This window comes from Gracilinanus agilis, chromosome 4 (genome assembly GCF_016433145.1).
Source record: "Gracilinanus agilis isolate LMUSP501 chromosome 4, AgileGrace, whole genome shotgun sequence".
Classification (NCBI taxonomy): Eukaryota; Metazoa; Chordata; class Mammalia; order Didelphimorphia; family Didelphidae; genus Gracilinanus; species Gracilinanus agilis.
Window position 1 is genome coordinate 444,632,688 of NC_058133.1, and position 14,668 is coordinate 444,647,355.

The 14,668-nt window shown below is 35.4% G+C and overlaps 1 protein-coding gene across 1 annotated transcript in view; it reads right to left on the bottom strand.

Moving 5' to 3' along the window:
* Positions 1-14,668, bottom strand: part of DPYD (dihydropyrimidine dehydrogenase) — a 974,103-nt gene that overhangs the window by 718,694 nt on the left and 240,741 nt on the right. The window contains exon 5 of the mRNA XM_044672105.1: positions 4,570-4,731. Within this exon, the coding sequence (XP_044528040.1) occupies positions 4,570-4,731 (162 nt within the window). The remainder of the gene's footprint in view (positions 1-4,569; positions 4,732-14,668) is intronic.

Below are 14,668 nucleotides of genomic sequence, written 5' to 3' on the forward strand. Positions count from 1 at the left end.
ATCAAATTTGGTATTTTATAGCAGCAAAATATTTTTAATTAATAGTATCCTTCAACCAAATTATTTGTATCCCTTGTGATTGGAGATAATAAAGTGTGTTTTTTTTTAAATTTAGTTTTACATTTACTGAAATTCACTGTGATTCATTTTGGTTGAACTTATGGAAGTCACATTGATCATAAATGATACTTATTAGTAATTCACTATTAGTAAATAATAGTAATATCTCACATTTATATAGAATTTTGAGTTACAAGTCACTTTGCATTAATCATGTTGTATGAACTTCAACTCGTAGATAAACATTAATTATTATTATCTTCATTTTGTAAATGAAGAAAGAAAGACAGAAAGGTTCAATGACTAAGCATTTGATTAAAATTTTTAACCCAGTGCTGCCTAACATTCCTTAGGTCCCTCAAGTTGTGCATATATTAGTTGTTCAAAACTTGTTCAATGGATGAATGAATCTAGAATATTAGTTTATTTCATAATTTGCTTCATTTTACAGTTAAATCAACTTAGAAAATAGGTGTGTCACATCCACCAAATTATTCCACTATCTATAGTAAATGGCTCCCTTTGGGACTCTTTGGGAAATCCCTTCACCTAATTTTAAAGGATGGCTAGTTAGGATTAATGAATTTTGGAATGGGTCAAATTGTGAGTCACTTTAAATGGACTCATTCACAAAACAATTAGGAGTCTGAGGAGAAACTTATGAATCACAGTGAGTTTCAGTAAATGTAAGCCTAAACTTAAAAAAAAATAACACTATTATAAACCAGGTATTGTACTAGGCACTGCCCCATAAAACCAAAAATGAAACTTGTCCCTGCCTTTAAAAACTTCTATTTGCAGAGAATGATGTATAAATTAAAATAATTAGGAATATGTAATGTCCTATTTAACCCTCTTATCTTTTTTAATTGATTGGCCATGGTCCTGAAATGATAATTGAAAGAAAAATTGGCAGAGTGAGTTTTGATCACTGTAACAGAAGGAAACAATTGCCCTTTCAACCTCACTAAGGATCTGCCTGAACTCTGACTCTCATTGGGGAAGATATCTGGCATTAGGAGAAAGCAAAATGCAATTTCTTTACTTTGAGGTCAGAGGTTTCCTTCTTGTCCTCTTCTGCTATGTTTAGACTCATGCTTTTGAGCTTCATTGATAGAAAGGAAAATCTGAGACTGCACCTGTGGTTGTTGCTGCTGGTCCAATAGACTTAAGTGGCCAATTACTAAGGCATCATGGGAAAATCCAAAATCATCAATGCTCAGAAGCCACCCTACCCTATGTGTGTGTGAAGAGGATAGCACAGTGGGAGAGTCTTGATCCTGGAGTAGAAATAAGACAAGGAACCATAAGAAAAAAAACCAGAATTTCACAGATGGTAAACTCTTGTGAATCCCACTGGGCTAGAGGAAACTATTTTCTTTTGCAATTGGAGGTGATGAGAGCCTATGGTAGAGCAGTGGCAGAGTTGGAAGGGTATGAAGCTTATTTTAGAGATGTAGCAGAAATAGAGGACTTGGTAGTAGTTTGGATATGGGGGTTGTGGGAGTGAGAAATGGTGAGAAATTCAGGAAGATTCTGAAACTTCAAGACCAAGGGACTGGGAGGATTTTGCTGTGCTTCACAATAATAGAGAAGGTAGGAGGCAGAGAAGGGTTTAGGGGAAGTTAGGAAGGAAGAGTTCTGTTTTGGACATTTTGAGTTTACTAAGATAGTTACTGGATAATCAGTTTTAGATATCTTGATGGCAGTTGGAAATGTGAGAGCAGAGGTCAGCAGAGACTTGATGCAGGAGAAGTAGATCTGAGAATCAGCATTCACATGGTAATTAAATCTATGGGATAGGAGGAGGTGACCTAGTGAATTGCTATAGAGGTAGAGGATAAGAGGAGCCAGGATACAACCCTGAGGGAATGGTTAGGGGATATATAACCCCACATGAATTTTAGAGGTGGGGGCAGCTAGGTGGTTCAGTGGATTGAGAGCCAGACCTAGAAAAAGGTGGTCATAGGTTCAAATCTGGCTTCAGGCACTACTGCCTAGTTGTGTGACCCTGGGCAAGTCACTTCACCCCCATTGCCTAGCCCTTGCCACTCTCCTGCCTTGGGATCAATACCCAGGATTGACTCTAAGATGGAAAGTAAGGGTTTCAATAAACAAACAAATAAATACTTGAAAGAAGGGTGGCTATACTCCATTTGTACCAGAGAGAAACTGAGAAAGGCTTAGACCTGGTTATTCAGGTAGAGCACTACCCAGTGGATAACTGAGCCATTGTACTCTCTTACATAAAGGCAACATAGCCCCTTTTTGTGGACCTAAGTAAGACAGCACTTGAACCACATGATTCAGATACCCTATATGGAGGGGAAAATAAATACATAATGCTGAGGGGAGTTGGGGAGAAGAAGTTAAGCAGGACCAGTTAAGGACATAAGAAAACGTATTTGATAGGATTTGACCCTTGAACTCAGCTTTAAGTGCTTATGGGATCCATTTGATATTTAAAAAAAAAACAACTATTTTAAACATGTTTAAGCTCTTTTTAGACTATCAGTTTTGTCTGAACCAAATGGAAACAACCTAAGTGCAGGGCCAATAACTACACATTCTTTTTTGAACTTAGAACAGTGGTACACACTTTCTACTAAAAGAATGTTCCCTCTTTTGAAGAGTCAATTCATTCATCTATAATGAGTCATTTTAACTTGTGCTATGTGGATGTGTGCCTTTTTCATGGAGTTTAGCACCAAGCAGTGAATGAAAATGAATTTGCTCTGAATGTTGGATTTGCAGAGGAGTATAAATGAATATTATATATTAAGCAAAGGCTCTTTTTTGTTCTAACCATGCTAATAATTTCTTAAAATCATCGTGTCTATCTAAATGTACTTTGAATTTAGCTTTTATGCAGGAAGAAAGAAATAGAAGAGAGGAGAGAGAGAGAAAGGGAGGGAGACAAAAAAGGGGGAGAAAAGGAGGGAGAGAGAGAAAGAGAGAGGGAAAAAGAGAGCAAGAGGGAGGAAGAAAATGAGGGAAAAGAGAGAAAAGAAGGAAAGAAGGAAAAGAAGAGAAAAGAAAAGAAAGAAGTTAAAGCTATGGATTTATTGCAAGTACTCTAGTTCCCAAAGTGTTTCCATTTTTCTCACTCCCTATAGAGCTACTTAAGAATAAACCTGTCAGGAAGCAGGGAGAGATGAGTACTGATTTATTAATAACAGTAAAATGTGACTTAGACTTCAAGATACATTAAAATTGGTGAAGGATCACTTAAGTCTAGGGAAGAGACCATTGTGTCTACATTCAGAATGATTCCCCAAGAAATCCAGACATAAGGTAGAACAATTGAGCTATTAGAAAAAGGAAGGAAAGAAGGGAGGAAGAAAGAAAGAAAGAAAGAAAGAAAGAAAGAAAGAAAGAAAGAAAGAAAGAAAGAAAGGAAGGAAGGAAGGAAGGAAGGAAGGAAGGAAGGAAGAAAAAGAAAAAAGAAAAGAAAAGAAAAGAAAAAAGAAAAAAGGAAGAAAGAAAGAAAAAGAGAGGGAGGGAAGAACAGAGGAAAGAAGTAAGAAAGGGGAAAAATAAAAATAAACATTGTGGACAAACATTTCCCATTAACCTAAGGATAGGAAAGTGATTATGTTTAAATCTTCAAAAATCTTGCTGAAATTAGAGTAATAAACAAAACGAAGCCCTTCATTTGGCCATTTTTGCTAAGTTTTGAAAGAAAACCTGTAGACAGGGCACACTGATGTCGCTGACAATCAGAGCGGCTACAAATGAACTTTTCAGAGACTTGTACCTGCTTTTGCTGAGAAATTGTACCAAAGCATGTTCCTCCTTCATCTAATAAACAGATTTGCATTCCAACATAAGTGATCTAGTTTCTGATACATCAACACAATAGAGCTAATGTTTTTTATCACTATTAGAGAAGCAAAGTATTTCTATCCCGAGGTAATATAAAGTTTTACAGACTCTTAAGCTGAAAGCTCTCTCACAAAACATATAACTTCTTGGGGAAAAGTGAAGTAAAGGAAATCTGTAGTAAGCAAAAAGTATTAATTTTCATTTTAACTGTTTGGAGCAGTTAATGAAACAGTTTATTTGACTTTACTTTTCCCCATAGAGTCACTAACCATCAGAAATAGAAGGAATTATCTAATCAATTCAATATGGCCTCCTCATATTCAATTCAGGAAGCTAGTCCTTTAACAGGTTATTTTTTTTCCCTTCCCATGATAAAGGTCATGCATATTTTCTGCTTCACTGAGCCCCTAATTTATATAACTGTTTGAGTCACAAATGCATTTTAATAAGCTTCTGGTATTATAACTAATTTGACATATGGTTTTATGAAATTCCATTTTGTAGCCAAATTGCTGAACAAGCTGTAATAAAGATACTGTTTATATTATACATTAAACACATCTACTTCTCCCAGGCACTCTATTGAAAATCTTAGAATTCAGCAAAGCACAGAGAAGAGTTATAATCACTTAAAAATCTTTGTGCATTTCAAAGAAAAAACAGCCATCTGTATGGCTCACATACCTCTGTAGCAAACTGCTGCAAGCCACCAATATTAATTGGTCCCTCTTCTGTTGCATATAAATTGCATCCACCTACACAAAGATCCGAAGTTGGACACACCATTCCACAACTCAGACCCAGTGGATTATCTGAAAAGATCATCTTAGCTGCTCCATAGTAGTTCTGCATAAACAAAATAGAATAAATAATACAATTATAAAGTGGAAAAATGATAAATAGGAAGTAGAAACATTTATAAAATTGAGTTTATTAGCTATATGATTTGAACATGTAAAAATGTCTCTGTAGTGTATGATGTTATATGCTTAGTGAACATTTAATGAAACATTATCATTTAATAGTATTTATTAAGCTTCCCTAATCGATGGTGATTAGATAAAATTAGAAACTATTAACCATTCATGAATTTGATAAAATGTTTTCAATATTTAAATACTTTTAACTAGTTTTAAATTCAGATGTAATCTAAATATATGCTAATTGTAAATATCTAATTTCATTTTTAATAACAGTAACTTTTGTCCTTTAAATGATTTAGATTCTGCAAATATGTAGAAAAAAAAATCAGAACCTGAGACTGTTTTAGCTAAAATCTTCTGTAGTTTGTCTCATAATTACTCCCAGTTTCTCTAGAGTTTTCTCTTTCCCTTGTCCTGAGGCTTTAATCTCCTTTCTCCTCAGGTCAAATCAAGTAACAAATTATATTATATAAATGTGATATAATTCTCTGTGTATACATAAGTCTTTTAACAGTCACATGCAATCCAACATAGAATCAGATATGATAAAGAACTAATGCTCATCAATATCCAAAAACAACTTTAAAAGAAGCCTGCAAAATCCATTAGCTTTTCCATGTTATTCTTTTTTCTGTATCAAATGCGTGGATTCTTATTCCAGCATTCATCTAACTGCTCCCCATTTGAGACAGAACCCTACAATTTAGAGATTTCAAGCCACTGTCCGTATTTGTTTTTGTCTGTATCCTTCACCATTGTAGACCCTTTTAGTTTCTGGTTTCTCATTCAAAACAATAAAGCACAGAAACAGTAATAATTGATTATTTTAAATGATCTGCCAGGTTTAAAAGTATTTAAATAGAAATTATAAATTTAACTTTAAAGACAAGATTTCAGTTTTGGTGCGGAGAAGGAGAAAGAGAGGAAAGTATCACCACAATCCATTGCAAAGATGCAATTTGCCCCAGTAACTCTATTGTCACCCTCAGGTAGTATATTCATTGCTTAGATAACCAACCCCAATCATGACAGCTAGCCAGAACTCTTTCAATCTTTTTATCTTATGTGTTTCTGTGGCTCCTTGTTTAAGTTAAAGGAACAGTGAAACAAAAACTTGAATGGCCCTTGCTACCTGTTTGATTATCAGTTCAAACCTCTGCCCTTTATTTACTTCTCTCTGAGACCAACTCTCCATCTCTTCAGATAGCTTCTCTTGCAAGCAATGGGAAACAATGCTGCCTTTTGAGATTCTTCTTTCAAGGCAACGGGGTCACAATAAGACAAAAAATTCCATTTTGGACAGCAGAACACTATTTCCAGTGCCCAATGTTTTCCTTGTAATACAGACTATTCAGAGATAGAAGGTCCTTCAACATCATCTTTTCTAAACAAGCCCTTTCCTATTTTATAAATGAATAAACTGAAGTCCAAAGAGGTTACATGACTGACAAGGATAAAAGACAGTCCTAATTAAGCATCTTTAATGAGTTTATATACTTTGTTTTATGCCTTTTTAGAGCTCTTTATCCTCTACTTGTGATCCTATTAGATACTCTATATTATAATAAGTTGTAACCATAGATTTAATATTAGGTAAAAACCTCCATTGTTGATTGAGTAATTCTATATGAAAATCAATAATCAATAATCAAATTTTGAGTAAAATAACAAGGAAAATCTCATTAGACAACTTGGCAACATAGCCTTTCTTGCCAAGGGGAGTTTGCACATGTCTTCAGCTTCCTGGAGTATGTCCAGACATGTCTAAGACTGGGGATTTATAACATTTCTACCACAAAATAACCTTGGCTTTTTTTTAAACTATTTATGGAACAGAGGCTATATAATCTGCCACCATAAAATGAAGAAAAACTTTAACTTCTTGAAGAAGGAAACCTTCTAGAAGACAAAAGGTGGAAGAAAGATGCAGCTGATCACCTTCCCCTTTTGGTGGAAATTTTTATAATATGACTCCTCCATGGAATAAACTAGAAATACTTGTCCATTCAGTTTGTCTGTGTATTAGACCATCCTGGCATGTCTCTGGCCCTGACTTTGTGATTCAGTTTTGACTCAAAAGATTTTTTACCAGTATTTTTATTTTACATAGGGGTATATTTATTTAAGTACCTACTCTATATTCTAGCAGTGTTAAGTATTAGAGGTACAAATAAGAAAAATATTGATTCTTTCTTCAAGAAACTTTCACACTAGTGAGGGAAGACTACATGCAAAAGGAAGCTGAAAAGTGGAAGTGGGAAATGAGGGTCGAGATAACGTCTTATAAGGATGGTGGAGTCCACTCCAAAGAGTGCAGCTAGTGGGAAATAACAAGTTGTCTGGGTTTCTGAGCCCTCTTTAAATAGAAGCTCTGGGAAGAGAATTTTGTTCCAACCTGAGCCCTCCAAACCAAGGGGCAGCTCCTGCTCTGAAAGAGCATGCCTGACAATATCACCACCTACCTAACAAACTCCAGTAGCTACCATCTTAAGGATTTAATATGAAATCTTCTTTATGGAATACAAAGTCCTTCATGAACTGTCTCTTCTACCTTTCCAGATTTCTTTCATTTTATAATCCTTTAATCCAATGATGCTAATTTTCTTGATGTTCCTCAAAGAAGACACACTCTCTCCCCACGATGGATGTTTCCACTGACTATTCCCATGCCTGGAGTGTTCTCCCTCTTCATCTTTACCTCCTTGTTCCCCTGTTTTCCTTCAAGTACCAGCTAAATTCTTACATTCTACAAAGAGCCTTCTGGAATCCCCCTTAGTTTGAGTATCTTCTCCTTGTTTATTATCTCCAACTGATTCTATATATCCTTTGATTTTACATAGTTGTTTGCATGCTTTATTCCCTTTTAAATATAATCTCCTTGAATGTAGGGTCTGTTTTCAGCATTACTTTGGATCCCCAAAGTTTAATCTAATACATGGCATATAGTAAGCCCTAAATAAAAGTTTATTAACTAATTGACTGTTTTATGTAGGAAATCTAAGTCAACAAACAGTTTTTTAAAAGTGCCTAATCCGAGGGCACAGTGGATAGAGAGCCAGGTCTTAATACAGGAGGTCCCAAATTTGACCTCAGATACTTTCTAGCTGTGTGACCCTGGGCAAGTCACCTTTCCCCAATTTCCTCACCCTCACCGCTCTCCTGCCTGGAAACCGATGCTTAGTATCAATTCAAAGATAGAAAATAAGAGTTTTTAAGTTTTTTATGAAGTGCCTAATCTGCATAAGGTACTGGGATAAAGATTTTTTTTATTTTATTTTTTTTTAACCCTTAACTTCTGTGTATTGGCTCATAGGTGGAAAAGTGGTAAGGGTGGGCAATGGGGGTCAAGTGACTTGCCCAGGGTCACACAGCTGGGAAGTGTCTGAGGCTGGATTTGAACCTAGGGCCTCCTGTCTCTAGGCCTGACTCTCAATCCGCTGAGCTACCCAGCTGCCCCCAGGGATAAAGATTTTGATGTCAAAAGACTTGAATTTAAAATCCTGGATGGTCTATTTACTCCCTATGTAACAGAGAGAGAATCATTTCCCTTTGTCTCAAATGCCTTCTCTATAAAATGATTCAGTTGAAATAGATGATATCTAAGATGCCTTCCACTTCTATATCCTAGATCCTAATTCTTACTAATATTATATCTTAATTGTTCTCAATTTGCAAAAATTCTTTAATACCTCTGCTTCCCAAATTCTGGATATAGACATAATACATTGTTTTGGTGACCACTCCTCATTTCAAGGATTAGTGATGTTTGCATCTGTGCTCCCTCCCTTGACAAAAAGACATTCACGCCTCTATATCTTAGGGGTGATCTTTCTGGATTGCTGTATTTGAAACCAATCATCACAACTTAGCCACCCAACATTGTGCAGATGAGATCATTTGAACATAAACATGTTGGCCTTTCCACAAATGACACCATGCTTATACTTGAAAGTGTTCCATTTTGGTAAAACCTATATAAAATACACTAGCACAGCCTTTAGGAATTCAGGGTCAGCTCCCTGATGAAACATTATAATAGTAATTTACTGCTGAAATAACTCATGAAGGCAGTAAAATTTAGCTTAGAGATTTCTAACATGTGATTTTTATTGCATTATATTATTACTAGTACACACACAAACACACACATTCACACACATATCCAAAGATTTGTATGGCAAATATTTAATTTTGAATTTTAAGTGAACTGAAATTTTTCTTCAAATTTTCCTGTATATTTTGGTGTACTCTTATTCAGGGTCTACTGAACAAGCTCATATTGCATGGTAAAAGCAACCTGTTTAAATTTTCACTGTGAGCATTTTTACCTTAAAAATTGCAAATGATACAAATCATGGCTCATTTCATTGTTTTCTTTAATTGTCTAGACTTAAGAAAAAGAGAAATCATATGGAATTGTTGAAGCACTTAGGTGCCAAGTAGGTCATATACCTAGTAAGTATTAAGGGGAGATTTTGAACTCAGTTCTGTTGAATTCAAGTTTAGCATTACTCATTATAGCACACTGAATCTATGCAGGTATGTAGAATTCATAATTTAAAACCTAACAATTAAAAAATACAAGTAGCCAAGTACTATATAAACAATGAGCATAATGAATTGTTGGGGACAGAACACTATTATGTAAAATTTTAAAGAGGAAACATAAAAATTTAAGAGAAAATAATTTCCCAGTAGAATCTAACAGGAATGATATATGATTAAATTAAAACTTGAGACTACATTCACAGGAATATTGATTTGGTAATGAACCTCAAATTGAGTTGCACAGTTCACCTCTAAAAAAAGACAATATTGGTGGCAGGTGGCAGAGTTGCATAATGTTTAGCACTGAAATGGAGCATAGAGTCTTTAGTTATAACTCCTTCATTTTATACATTGGGGAAACTGAAGTCCAGAGAAGTAATATGAGTTGTGCAAGGTCACATATCCACTTAATGGGAGATTCAAGTCTAGAACTCAGAAATTATTCCCTTCTGACATACTGTTTCTATTTAGAAAAAAAGTAAAAAGAATCTAAGAAAAAGAGTGATTTTTGTTTTATTCTACATGGATAGGTGGTGAATATTATAGACTATCATATTTACATTACAAATCACTATTGAGATATCTAGACAGTAATTATGACATATGGACTTATGCAAGTTGTTCCCCAATTTTTTTTCAATCTTTTGCTCATTTGAAGATCTTCCTGCTTCTTGGCATAGGCCTATGAAATCCAGGTAAAAATACAAAAGCATGTTGAATTTTTAACACAAAGATGTAAGTAATGATTAAATGGTTACTATATGCCATGTGCTGTATTAAATACCAATTTGACCATTATAACTGTCCTTGGATGGGGGGTAAAATTATTATCCCCATTTTATATGTCAAAGAAACTGATTCAGATTTTTAAATGACTTGATCATAGTGTATGAGGCTGGATTTGCACTCAGAGGTTCCTGCCTCTAGCACTAGTGCTCAATCTGTTATACCACTTACCTGTCTTATATAATCTATGAGTATCTAGAAAGTATCTACTTCTATATGTGCAAGCCACTATCTGAGCTTGGCACTGCATGAAATGTAAACAACCATCTGACTTGGTTTTTCCCTTTAACAGACTCATTGGATAGATAATCAGATCATAGATTTGGATCTGGAAGGAACCTCAGAGGTCATCTAATCCAGACTTCTCATTGCACAGAAATGAAATGAAAAGGTATAAGGAGGAATAAGTGACTTGCCTAAGATTACACAGATAGTGAACAATGGAGGATTTTATGAGCTTGTTGATGAAAATACATGAAAAGTTGTCTAACAAATTAAAAATCTTTTAATTTAAGACAATAGAAGATATATAATGTGAAAATTGAGATTAACTCTCCTCTTCCCATTTTTAGATTTAATCATCAGAAGTGTATACACCTAATTTATCCTTAAGTGTGGGAGGTCTGTGAATCATGTGTGCAGAAGTGGGTGACGATTCAGAATCAACTGACTTCCCTCTGGGCAGTCCTAAGCAAAGCTTTAGTTATAATTGGTCCATGTAAAGCAGAAGGAAGGCACAGAAAGTGACAAAAGGAATGGTCTTTAAAAGTGGCAAGAACTTCCTGTGCCCAGGTCTTTAACCTTCAACTTGAACTTGAAGGAGCTCTGGCTTGGGACCTCAGGCTGTTCTTGGATTTTTCCCTTAGAAAGACCACGAGGGTGAGTGAAAAAGACTAACTTTTTCCTAGCTTTTCTGAGAGGTACTATCCTCCAGAGAGGCCCCTCATCTTAGAGGAGGCCTTATGGCTAAAACCCTTGTGTAATTTACCTCTGGACCTCCTTTGCTGGGGCCTCCAAAGCACTGCCTGGTTCAAACCAGGCCAGAGTAATTATCTTCTCTCTCAGATTTCCTTACTTTCACTCTTTCCCTCTATTTTATAAATAAATTGCTAAAAAGTCATTCTGACTTAAGTAATAATTATGGCAACCATATTTCTCATAAATTTAGTCCAACCTTTAATTTTCATACATGATAAATTAACCATTGTATTATACTCATAATTTTTCAATAAAGTGGAAAAGTCAGAGAAAAACAGACAAACAGATAGATGGGCAGAAACAGAAAGATTATCTCAAGTGAGATAGCTGAAGAAGGCTTTACCATTGAGAAAGGAATTGAATTAAAATTTTAAAAAACTGACTTGGATAAAAAGGAAAAAAATAGAATATTCCATATGTGTAGAATGTTAAAGAGGATAAATTCACCAGTGGGAAAACAAATCATGCTTAGTAAAAATTATATAAAATAATTTATCATTTGGGTGTACTAGAAGATAAATCAGGGAAGGAGAATGGGATCCCATTCTAAAGAGCCCATAAACACACCAAACTTCTGCTGGTTTAGTATATTTAAACATGTCCCCTACTAGCTACATAACACCACCATATTCTAAATTATACAGGCTTGAAAATCTGAATTATTATTATTATTTTTAAACCCTTACCTTCTGTCTTAGAATCAATACTAAGTATTAGTTACTTAGGCAGAAGAGTGATTAGGGCTAGACAACTGGGGTTAAGTGACTTGCCCAGGGTCAAAGAACTAGAAAGTGTCTGAGGCCACATTTGAACCCACCACATCCCATTGCCAGGATTAACTCTCTATCAGCTGAGCCACCTACATGCCTCTAAAATCTACATTAAAAACCTAAAATCTGTTTAAAAATAAACTCTCTCTTTCTCTTAAATTCTCTTCATTCTCTTTACTTTCTTATCATTCATTGTTTCCCTTCATACACCCTATGTACCAAGTAAACCAGACCATTTGTCATTTGGTGAATATGTCCCAAACATTACACATTCTGTATTTTTAATCACACTTTTCCTTTCCCCTAAAAATCCTTTCCCTCTCTCCCTCATCTCTGCCTGTTGAAATCTATCATCCTTCATGTCCAACCTCAGATATTTCCTCCTTCATGAAACTCTTCTAGACATCCACTCCCTTCCAAAAAAGAGTGACCTCTCTTTCTTTAATATTTCCATGAGAATTTCTCCCTCTTTTGCAGAATTTACTCTTCCATCTTCAATACATCTTTTTATATTTTGTTTTTCTATATTAACTGTAAGTTCCTTGAGGATATGGATGAGTATCTTTGTGAAGAGAGAATCAAATTTTTTTGTCTATCAATTTGCAACTTTTAAAATAATCAATCAGGGGAATTCTTGGAAGATGGCAGCTTAGACGGAGCAAAACTTCAGACCTCGATACCCTTCCACACCTAGATAAAAATCAAAGTGTTTTGTGGGGAAAGAAAACCATATCTAACAACAGGACAGACCTGATGGATCTGCATGCTACACAGCTCAAGAGTTACACCATGAAAAAGGCCTGAATTCTTGAACTGTTGGGTTTTAGGGTAAGGAAGAAGGGGAATCCCAGGACCCCTCCACATGCGCTGTGCTGAGTCTCCAGCAGCTCTTGGAATCTCTGGGCAGGGAAACACAGTAGTCTGGCGAGAGAGAGGGCCTTGCTGGCACAGCTGAGCCAGTCTCAGGGCATTGAACACAGACAGCAGGGAGGCAGCTAGAGAAGAAACACAGAGAAGTCAACCTAACACAGCAAAAAGGCTCCATATTTCCCTACCCCTCTTCTGGAGATGTTAGCCTCAGAACACATTAAGCTCTACAGATCAAGCTCGCCCTGGCTTAATTCCATCAATAGGACAGATAAGTAGTCTTCAGAGGTCAGGGAAACTCTCTTCCCCCATAGACTGCAGAAAAAGTAGCTATGAATTTCTGTTGCCAGCTGGGGAAGATCTTACATCAAAGCTTATTAAAACCATCTGCTTAACCTAATCAACCAGCAGAGCAGAGAAAGTATAGGAGGGAAAGAAGGAAAAAATATGAGTAAACAACAGAAAAAGAAAAAAAGAAATTATAATTTACAGCTTCTTCCCAGGAAGTGAACAAAAAGCAAATGAAACAGAAGATCAAGGAACCCCAAGCAAAAACAGAAACTCTGGCAAATTGGACACAGGCTTTGGAAGAAGTCAAAATACAACTCAAAAAAACAATTAAGAGTGGCTGAAGACAACTGCGAAAAGAAAATGCATGAACTAAAACAAGAAAATAGAGCCTTCAAAGCCAAAATTGACCAGCTTGAAAATGAGGGAAAGAAGGTGAAAGATGACCTACAAAGAAAATCAGACCAGAAGGAGAAGGATGACCAAAAAGCCAGGGATGAAATTCAGTCTTTAAAAATTAGAATTCAACAACTACAAGGAAATGACTTCACAAGGCAGTCAAGAATACATAAAACAAAATCAAAAGAATGAAAAATTTGAGGAAAATATGAAACACCTCTGGCAGAACCTGAGATCTGGAAAGTAGATTGTGGAGAGATAATTTAAGAATTATTGGTCTACCAGAACATCATGACAAAAGTAAAAGCCATCATCTTATGGAAATTATCCAAGAAAACTGCCCTGACATTCTCGAACAAGAAGGAAAAGTGGAGATTGAAAGAATCCATAGATCACCTACTACATTTAATCCACAACTAACAACTCCCAGGAATATTATAGCCAAATTCATAAACTACCAGACCAAGGAAAAAATATAACAAGCTGCTAAGAAGAAGTCATTCAGATATCAGGGAATCACAGTTAGGATAACACAGGATCTAGCTGCATCTACATTGAAGGATTGGAAGGTATGGGATATAATATTCTGGAAAGCAAGGGAACTGGGTCTACAACCAAGAGTCAACTATCCAGCAAAACTGACTATATTCTTGCAGAGGAAAGTACAGTCATTCAATAAAATTGAAGACTTTCAAGCATTTATAAAGAAAAGACTGGACTTAAACAGAAAATTTGAAGTCCAAACACAGAACTCAAGAAAATCACCAAAAGGTAATTAAGAGAGGAAAAAAAAAGAAACCCAAAATTTTTTTTAATGGTCCCAATAAGTTCAAATGATTTGTATCCCTATAAGAAAAGATGATATTAGTAACTCTTAAAAACTATTATTATCATCAGGGTAGCTAGAAGAAGTATACTTAGAGGGAACAGTGACAAACTGTATAGGATGAATTGTCAAGATTTATATATATATATATATATATATATATATGCATATATATATATATATGTGTGTGTGTGTGTGTGTGTGTATGTATAAATATATATAAAACAAGAGGTAAAAAATAAATTAATTAATCAAAAACTTAAGCACCTCTACTTAACACTAAGTAAGAGAGTTCACAAGTCACTTGCTAAAGTGGGTGACAACTCCAGAGACCACTGCCCTGCCCCTGGGCAGTGCTAGGAAAATTGAAAGACTGTAATTAAATCCTGTAAAGTGGA